At 46.8% G+C, this 10000-nt stretch overlaps 2 protein-coding genes across 2 annotated transcripts in view; both read right to left on the minus strand.

The window, feature by feature from the left end:
- Window positions 1–39: 39 nt before the first annotated feature.
- On the minus strand, window positions 40–3898 carry LOC121309884 (procathepsin L-like). Its single transcript, XM_041243055.1, has 7 exons — window positions 3168–3898; window positions 2744–2866; window positions 2303–2452; window positions 1584–1808; window positions 1189–1354; window positions 919–1024; window positions 40–239 (listed from the first exon to the last, which is right to left on the minus strand). Exons 1-7 carry the CDS (start codon window positions 3291–3293, stop codon window positions 140–142), a joined length of 996 nt encoding a protein of 331 aa, XP_041098989.1. The 5' UTR covers window positions 3294–3898; the 3' UTR covers window positions 40–139.
- A 1418-nt stretch (window positions 3899–5316) lies between these two features.
- The window catches only part of LOC121309883 (cathepsin K-like), a 6178-nt gene continuing 1494 nt past the window's right edge, over window positions 5317–10000 (minus strand). The window contains exons 2-8 of the mRNA XM_041243054.1: window positions 9161–9287; window positions 8546–8668; window positions 7793–7942; window positions 7420–7638; window positions 6639–6804; window positions 5836–5941; window positions 5317–5465 (exon numbers count right to left, since the gene is read on the minus strand). Coding sequence (XP_041098988.1) covers window positions 5366–5465; window positions 5836–5941; window positions 6639–6804; window positions 7420–7638; window positions 7793–7942; window positions 8546–8668; window positions 9161–9283 — 987 coding nt within the window. The 5' untranslated portion in view covers window positions 9284–9287 and the 3' untranslated portion in view covers window positions 5317–5365. The remainder of the gene's footprint in view (window positions 5466–5835; window positions 5942–6638; window positions 6805–7419; window positions 7639–7792; window positions 7943–8545; window positions 8669–9160; window positions 9288–10000) is intronic.

Below are 10000 nucleotides of genomic sequence, written 5' to 3' on the forward strand. Positions count from 1 at the left end.
CATACCCAAAGCGGGGTTTCACTGACAGCAAAGCGGAGCCGCACGCCCGTGCTATTCAAGCTCCTGTTGTCTTGTGCCACGCCGACCGTGGCATTGCTGTCCTTCACAATGCCCGTGGCCCCACTCTGCCAGCGGGCGGTCACACTTTTGGCACGATGGCGAATGTAGCGATACCGCAGTTGTTGTCTCGATTTCTCGCCATGCGGATGTATCCCTTTTCACCCCAGGAGGTGCCCCAGCTGCAAAACACGGATAGAAATCAAATCACAACGGGGCGAGGACGTTGGGCGGGCTCAAACCCGGAGCCGGCTCTTCTATACAGCGGTACCGGCGCTATGCTTCAATGCAAAAGGCTCCAGCTGCGCGCCCGCCCTCCGTCTGTCTGTGAATTGACCATGCGCCTGCCTGCGTTAACCGAGATCGCTACAATACATAGATACAGTCCATTCGAGTTTATATATATATTTTTTATTGAAGTTAACACTGAAATCAAGTTTCATTTACAGTGCAACGAAAAAGGGACGTCACATTTCCAAGTGCTGCGCAAATACAGTCGGAACTTTGCATTTAATATATATATATATATATACACACACACCTCGCAAATGAACTACGAAAGGAAGACGGACGTCCTCGACGTCAACATAGCGAGCCAGTCGGAAACGCCGACGAGGTGCCCCCGCAGTTTGCGGTTGATAAGCCCGCATTATAGCCCCCCAGTTCTTCAAAACGATTGGCAAAGTGTTTGTAGGAATGTGTTCAGCGTTTGCTTATGCATCCGTGAGAAGCACAGCGAAGTATGCGTAGAAACACCCTGCTTTTTATTGAAGAAGTGTTGAAAATTCAAAACCGTTGCACACCCCTAACTTCCAGCAGCGCAGAACACGTGGCACAGGCCGTCGATTCGCAGCCTCCTACCTGTTCTTCACAATCCAGTAATCCTGTCTATTCTCCGTGCCGTACCCCACCACCAGCACGGCGTGGTTCACCTTCAGACTGCTGCAGGAGGGTTCGTAATACAAACCTGCAGCGGGGCAGAGGAAACACGTGTACCGTTTTTACAGGGGGTATACAACACAGACCGAGCGAAGGGAGAGACAGGGGAGATTAACAGAACTGTCGTCTAGCGCTTTGAATTAAGGATTCAAAAAACACTCCTAGGTTCCGACACCTAAGACTTTCTCTCACCTCCTCTGTAGTGGTGGAAGGAGAACCGGGTGGCATCAATGCCCACGGCCACAGGTCCGAAGCTGGCGACGGTGTATTGCAGGGCAGTCTCGTCCCCTTGTGGCAGGATCTGGTGCCCAGAGCAGGTGGCAGCCTGGCCTGACACGTTGTAGCGGCATTTTCCCTCCTGGGACGACAAAATTGAGTTCTTAGTGGATGGCAATAAGACTCCCGTTGCGTGGCAGTTTCATCCCTTCTTGGTTTTATTAGGAGCTTAATCCGATGCACCTGAGCTTGTTCCCTGTAGACTGTGCCTCATCAAGCTCCTAGTAAAACCCGGAATGGACAATCCTGCCATGCAATAGGAGGGTTTTCATCCCAGTCCTGTGGAACGTAAATCACTGGCTTGGGCTGACCTTGTGTTTGTAAGGGTACGCTGCTTCCGAGTCAATGCCCTTGTTGCCTTCGATGTAGAGGAAGGCTTTGCTCATTAAACCTCCGTGGCAGCCATGGTTCCCGTACCTCCAGGAGCAGTCCACCAGGTTCTGGGGGCTGAGGCTGACCAGGTGGCCCGTGGTCTTCTTGAGCTGACCCTCAAGGGCCCCCACAGAGCTGAACGCCCAGCAGGAGCCACACGAACCCTGCAGGGAGGAAGCACGACATTAAGAGCACCGGCACTAGCAACCCTGGGTAATCAGAGGGGGTGGGGATAAGGCTCCCGTGTGCCAGCCTAGAGAGAGGACCTGTTTGAAAGCTCTACTGAGGTCGCAGGGGAGCTTAGTAATGATGTAATGAAATAGACATGCAGTAAGAAGTGAATTTCAAACAAAGGAAGAGTGGTCGCTTAGATAACAGCGATGTGTAATATATAGAGAGATATAGATATCACAACCACAACCAAGCAACACCTAAAGTATTGACACACAAGCTTCCTCCCTCAGCGAACAGGACTGCAGAGTGTAATGTAGCACAGAGAGGTCTGGTAAAGCATAGGGAAGCATTGTAAAGCACAGAGAGGTCTGGTAAAGCATAGGGAAGCATTGTAAAGCATAGAGAGGTCTGGTAAAGTGTATCTGCTTGTTAGGTGACAGTAGTATATTGAGAGGTTTGTATGGTAGTATATGGAACACAGAACCTGGTTTTTCACTTCACTCACAAACCCGCCCAGCCGCCAGTCCATGGTCAGAGGCATACTGGCATTGGGTGGCAGAGTGAAGGTGTGATTCATCTCACCCGTCGCTGGCATTAACAATCCGTTCAGCATGGCATTAACCTCGTCCGTGGTCTACAGGAAGAAAAACGGGCATTGAGATTTGAACCTCCAGCCACTCGTAAATTTAACTATTGGACAAGTTGGGCTCTTAGGAGGTGAGGGAGGGAGCAGTTCAGTCTCTGTGCCTCAAGCCTGCCCTGGACTGGAGGGAGCACCCTTTTCTCTTAGGGGGGGTGAGGGAGGGAGCAGTTCAGTCTCCGTGCCTCAAGCCTGCCCTGGACTGGAGGGAGCACCCTTTTCTCTTAGGGGCATAGAGAGGAAGGGGGAGGGAGGGAGGGAGCAGTTTAGTGCTGGCTGTATTACCAGGTCTCCCAGTTGGTTGAGCCCCAGCTTGTAGGAGTGCAGATCCAAGGAGAACTCCAGATTGTGAATCTCAATGGCCTTGAAATTCTTCTCCCAGATCAGACGCCTCGACAGCTCTTCATCCTGGAAGAACAAAGTATTGAAACCAGTCTCACTCGTTGACACTTCATAGAAAAGCCGAAACAAATAGCAGCAAACCAATTATTATTATTATTATTATTATTATTATTATTATTATTATTATTATTATTATATTACATTATATTTTGCATTTAATAAATTACAGAGCTTCCAAAATCAACAGCTTTGCTCAGACAGACCCACACCTATACTGCAAAAAATAAAAAGCAACGAGAGTAGCCTAGTTCTCAGCTGAGGGCAGCATCTCTTGGAAAATTTGTGGAAAAATAAGAAGAGGAATCACCTTTCTCGTGTACTCTTTCTGATGGTAATCCTTCCACAGGTTCCAGGTATTATCCAGCGAGGGTTCAGCGCAAAGCTGCCCACTGACGAGCGGGACCAGCAGCACCAGGACTGCGAGAGGCAGCATTCTAGCACAGGAACAGACCCGAGTGAAAAACAGCTAACTCGCGGTTCCTTGTATATTTCTATCCGTCTCAACTTCCTTTTCTGATTAACCGTTAAACAAATGACAAGTCATCACACTACCTCTTTTTTTTTTTTTTGACTCTGCCGATTGCTTTAGTGCCGGAAACTTGTTATGTGAAGATTATGACATGTTTTTTCACCTCTCTCTCTCTCTCTCTCTCTCTCTCTCTCTCTCTCTCTCTCTCTCTCTCTCTCTCTCTCTCTCTCTCTCTCTCTCTCTCTCTCTCTCTCTCCCCCAAAATGAGATCTCTTAATATTCAGCGGCAGCACAAGTCTGTTGTTTGACTTTGAACAGTTTGGATTATTTTTCTTCTACTGTAATGTATGGCAGCTTCTTCCATGGAACCGCTATGCAGAATATGTTCTGTAAATGATCTACAATATCCTACCGCTGCGGCTGCCTTTTAATTTGAATAAATCATTTGTAATAAAAGTTATTTTGCTCGCTACCGTCATTCTACCGAATCTCTTCTGCAGCAAATACTTTTAAAGTTATTAATATTGTTATTATCGTGAAAAACAACACAGAATTAGACTTTTACTAAATCCTTAATAATAATAATAATAATAATAATAATAATAATAATAATAATAATAATAATAATAATAATAAATCTCTTTGCATCTCTCTGTGTCTCTGACTCTCTCTGTATCTCTCTTCCTCTTTCTCTGTGCTTCCTGTGTGTCTCTTTCTGTGTTCTCTCTCTCTCTCTCTCTCTCTCTCTCTCTCTCTCTCTCTCTCTCTCTCTCTCTCTCTCTCTCTCTCTCTCTCTCTCTCTCTCTCTGTGTGTCTCTGTGTGTGTCTGTGAGTGTGTGGTCTGTCTTTGTGCATGTGTCTCTATGTGTTATCAGTCTTGCCCTGTGTCCCTGTGTGTGTGTGTGTGTGTGTGTGTGTGTGTGTGTGTGTGTGTGTGTGTGCGTGTGTGTGTGTGTGAGTCTTGCTCTGTGTGTGCGACTCAAAACATAACGGTTTCCTCTGATCTTTGTCAATAACTGTAGACCACAAAAACATATTGGCACACCCGCCATAACAGCGTCAGTAGGAATGGACAGGATTGATTCTATGTTAGTCTGCGAGAATGCAGGACCACGTTATGATAAGCTGGGGTCGGAAATCTTCACTACAGAAACAATTACTCGAACCACCCAGATCCAGACAAACTGCCCTTGTCTAAGAAATGAAGATTAATAAATGAACGAGATGACTAATGTCTTCAGTATATTCAGATTGAAATCATATTTCGCTTATATTATTTTTTTTTTCTTTGTTAGAGCATTTTATTCAATATTTAAATTAATAATAATAATAATAATAATAATAATAATAATAATAATAATAATAATAATAATAATAATAATCCACACACATGAAATATTTCTCATTGATTTTTTTTATTTCAATAGAAAACTCTCTTATACATTTGCAGTTTGTCGCTGGTTGTGGTTTATATAGTCTATATACTTTCAGCATGAACATGGAAAACATGGATTATGATTCGAAATCTACCTTTAGATGTGTTGAGCGTTTGCTTTCAATGCACTGTCCTGCACTGCAGTGTGCGTTTCAAATGGGACACTGTCTCCATACATTCCTATGTGAAGAACTGCCGAACGGAAAATTCCTCCACATCCAGCATTAACAATTTTAAACTTTGAAAGAACGCACAGAGATGAACGTCTTTGATCTTGTTCCTATGGTCTCCCTCCTCTCCTCTCCCTGCCCCTCTCCTGCTCTCCTCCTCTCCCCTCTTCTCTCCCTGCCCCTCTCCCCTCTCCTCCTTTCTCCTCTCCTCCGCTCCCCTCCTCTCCTCTCCCCCTCTCTCCTCCCCTCCTCTCTCCTCTCCCCTCTCTCTCTCCTCTCTCTCTCTCTCCTCTCTCTCTCTCCTCCTCTCCTCTCTCCTCTCTCTCCTCTCCTCTCCCTCTCTCCTCCTCTCTCCTCTCCTCCCCTCTCCCCTCTCCTTCTCCTCTCCTCTCCTCCTCTCCTCTCCCTCTCCTCTCCTCTCCTCTCCCTCTTCACATAATGGGGTAGCTGGCCAGGTTCGCGATGCCGCACATGTTATTCCGGTTTCTTGCCATCAGGATGTAACCTTTGTTCCCCCAGTCTTCACTCCAGCTGCGGGAGAGAAAAGAAAGTGCAAAATGAAACGAGGATTCAACTAAGAGATCTCCCAGCAACATCTTCTCACTGGCCGCAAAACAGCTCAATCATTAAGGGAAACAGCCGATTGGTTCCCGGCCGTGAAAAGGCGGGGACAGCTTCACCTGGAGCAGAAGTGACATCAAAGCATCAGTTTGTATTTTAAACAAAATGCATTTTACGCAGATTCCTCGGTTCTCCTTTAGCTTGAAAAAAAAAAAAAAAAAAAAAAAAAAAACGGATTTATTTGAGACTAAATTGTTCCTAGTGCAATCAGAGAGGTGCTGGGTTGACGTGTGTTTGGAGTTCGTAACTCCGAGGTTGTGCTGTGTTACAGGAAATGTACCTGTTCTTCACAATCCAGTACTTCTTCCCTTTGTAAGATCCGTACCCCACAGCCAGGACAGCGTGGTTGATGTCATCTTTGTTGCAAGCGGGGTCGTAGTAGATGCCTGGAATAGAGGACAGTATCCCCAATTAACATGACAGAACACAGGCGTGTAGCGGTGCCGGAACACACGCTCTCTGATTCAGTCAGTCAGTCCTCTTGAGGCAATGGAAAGAGCATTAGGAACTTCTATTATCTTTAAAAAGATTAAAAATGCAGATGAAGACGACAGCACCAGGGCAGGGTCTAGGACTTTGGACACACACACAAACGAAGCCACAGACACACACACACAAACCAAGCCACTAACACACACACGCACACATTCCGACACACACGCACACACACACACACACACACACACACACACACACACACACACACACACACACAATAAAGTAAATCATTCTGATAAGATGGAGACAGACCCCGTGTAGAAATCAAATACAGCAATTGCCTGTTAGTAGGTGTTACTCGAAGTCCAGTGTACAAAAAAAGTTTAATAATTCCTGTTTAAGAAAGTATGAATTTCCAAGACCATTAGATTTAGGACTGCAACGTTCAGCCTTACATCTCACTGATAAATTCCACAAGCTTGGATTGGCGGTGTGTGACAATGGCACCCTCTGGTGGCTGATTAGGGGAACAGCAGGATGTACCGGCTAAACTAATGAGGCACGGTCCTTTTCATAGCCGCTTTCTTACAAAGAACTATTGGTGGTGATTATCTTGATGAAAGTGGAACCCTCTCCCAGCCTCACCTCTCTTGTAGAACTGGAAGGAGCTGAGTGTGGCATCGATGCCCACGGACACAGGCCCCACCTTGGCCACAGCTGACTGCAGCGCCCACTCGCTGCCCACTGGGATCTCCTTGAAGCCTTTGCACGTGGCGGCCTGGCCGGTCTTGTTGTAGATGCACTCCCCCTGCTGCAAATAGGGGGCGACACCGAGACAAAGGCTTTAACGATGACATCACTGCCCTCGAGAAGGTACAGGGAAGTGGCAGCTGGGCAGATCCCAGGGCTTAATGACACAAGCGATGAGGACAGGTTCAAATAATTACAGCCTAGGAAAGAGAAGGGAAAGAGGGGGGCTTGACTGAAGTCTTTAAGAAACGGTCTCGATGAAGTCAACCCAAGACACAACTTCAAATTCAGCAGAGAGAAGAACGAGAGAGGGTGTAAAATGCCCTCTACCAGAAGAGCCTGGTTCTTTTGCACAGTGGTTAAGTCACTCGACTGCGGTACGCGGGGGTCGATAAATGCATTCCCTGTTTTATGTGTCACAAGAAGTACACCAACAAAAAGTGAGCCTGTGTCATAATTCTCGTTTAAGAATATTTTATTGTCATTCTGGTGCCTTCGGATTTGGGAAGGCACGTCAACAGCCCACAAACAGACCTGGGCTTTCAGCCTCTTCTGCCTGTGCTAATATTACCCCACACACAGGCGTGCTCTAAACTTACAGCATGCCACAAAAAAAAAGGATTTGCTTGAAAGACCCGCGCTAATGTTTGTAATTCTACGCTTCAGAAGAGCCCACCTGTCCGGTGTAGGGGTACGCCTCCTCTGAATCGATGCCGCCATTCTCCTGGACGTATTTGAATGCGTTGGTCATGTAGCCACCCCCGCAGCCATCGTTGTCGGTGGTACAGTCCACCAGGTTCTGCGGGCTGAGTGAGACCAGCTGACCTGTGGTCTTCTTGAGCTGGCCCTCAAGGGCCCCCGCGGAGCTGAACGCCCAGCAGGAGCCACAGGAACCCTGCCGGGAGGAAGCACAGTATCATACATGCAGCTCCATGCATCGGAAGCAAGGGGGGGGGCATTGAGAGGTTTTCTAGAGCAGGGGGTACTCTAATTCTAATTGAGCTCAGGTCTGCTGGGCAGGGATTCCTCCGACAGGAGGCGCTGTTTACCTGGTTGCGCACTGGAGTGACGTAGCCCTTCTTTCTGTAATCCACTGACTTGGGGAGCTCCAGGTTGGGGTCGGGGGTGAAGGTGTTGGCAGGGTCTCTGGAGAGCGGCACCTGGAGGCCAGTCATCTTCTCTGCCACCTCCTCTGTGGTCTATCAAATGCAGGAATACAGAATGAGAAAAAAATTGGACCATAACCACTTTCCAACAAAACATCCCCTATCCCCTATCCATCACCTCGCTTATTTTCAGATAACAAGCATAGATTTCCATTTCTTCCATGATCTTTGGCTTTGAGTTCAGGAACTGTTCTGCTGTCCCACTTGCCTGCCATAGACTTTACATGTTTTTATCTTAATGAGCGCCGTCTAGTGTACAGCTGGTGTATTGCCAGCCACACAATCAGATACTTGATATAAATTGGCAGGCTCTGCTGTAAAGTCACACTGGCTGATCTCAGTTATTAATATTATTATTAATGGGTCATTTAGCAGACGCTTTTATCTAAAGTGATTTACAGAGACTGGGGGGGGGGGGGGGGGGGGGGTGAACTATGCTTCACCAACAACTGCTGCTGCCGCTTGCAATAGGACCTTGGTTTCACATCTCATGACTGGAAATTGAACCCTGTAAGGAGACGCAGTCTTCAGAGACACTGCAGGTCACCTGCAGGCAACTACAGCATCGAGGAAAGCAAATATAGCGGTCCTTAGCTTTCGGAAGGGTAGGATAAGTGAGGGGAGGGGGGTTGTTACCATGTCTCCCAGCTGGTTCATTCCCAGTTCGTAGGAGTGCATTCCCAGCTCGTATTCCTGGTTGTGGGCTGCGATCAGCTTCATGTTCTTCTCCCAGACGGAGCGGCGGATCCCTTCTTCATTCTGCGCGTTGACAACAGACAGCACTGTTAGTGGCACACTTAGACAGCCCGGAGCAGCAATGGGATATGAGGGATATTAGCGATACTATCAGCTAGTGCCATGAGCTGGCTTCTCCAGCGTTGAACTGAGTGGGGTGGCCAGGGCTGCAGGTGAACCACAAACCATACGCTTCCAACCCGACAGCTGTAGGGCAAGCTCTGTGATGGAGAGGCAAGCACGGCTCTTATGGTGATTCTGACATGGCTATTATTGACATTAGAAACAAGGCTTCAGTCCGTTACACTAGTTGCAATTAATGTGAGTTAAAACATGATTTAAGATAACCTTGTATTAACATGCTCTGTATTGCTCTATTGTGTACCAGCTCATTCAAAACTAAGGAAAATCTCTTTTGATAGACTATTTGAACAAGAGTCGCCCACGCTTCACTACACGCTTTACACTGATTGGCTGGATCAAGCTGCTCTGCAACCAGTAAGACACGCCCCCTACCATGCCATTGTACTGCTTCCTATAGGTCTGCTTCCACTCCTCCCACTCTGAGTCCAGGGACCAATCATGGGCAGACACGGCCATCGCCATGGCGACCAGCACCAACAGAGTTCCGTACCTCATGATTCTGGGGAGGGAATAAAGAAAAGGCATGAAGCACGTTGGGAAGACAAGACAACAAACCAGCAAAACATCTACAAATATATATTTTAAAAACTGCACCGATACAGCACTAACGCAGACGAAGAAGTATTATATTCGAATATAGGGTTACCTCCCAAAACTTCAGTTTACTGATCAATTGTTGGGTTGAAAGGGACTAAGAGGGCGCTTATTCTCCAGTTAAAACACAAGCTTATTGGTCGCGTGTTTCTGGCAAGACCCAGGCAGCTATTAAACGGGATTGGGCTTGTTTTTTTGAGAGTCGAGGGTTGGGATTTGCATGAACGCTCATTAACATGGCTTGAGTTTGTTTTGGGCTTGTTTTGAAGAACGGGGTCGCTATTTTTCTGCCAGAAATCTGGCAACGCTGACCCACAAGAACACGAGCAGATGCGTCATTGTGGACACACCTGGTCTTAAGCCTAATTTATTGCTTTTCATCTCGTATTGTATTCTAGTAGTATTATTAATCTTGCTGTAAAATGCACTGTAATACGGTAACCTTGCATTGCCAAGTAACAACTGGACGTGACCTTGGATAAAGGGGGTCTTCCTAATAATAATAATAATAATAATAATAACAGAATGTGAAGCATATATGGGAGCAGCTGTAAATCAAATTCAGTCCTTAATCCTAAGATTTGTTAGAAAAAAAAAATTGACCCTTGTCAATTAATG

Source organism: Polyodon spathula, unplaced genomic scaffold (genome assembly GCF_017654505.1).
Source record: "Polyodon spathula isolate WHYD16114869_AA unplaced genomic scaffold, ASM1765450v1 scaffolds_1564, whole genome shotgun sequence".
NCBI lineage: Eukaryota > Metazoa > Chordata > Actinopteri > Acipenseriformes > Polyodontidae > Polyodon > Polyodon spathula.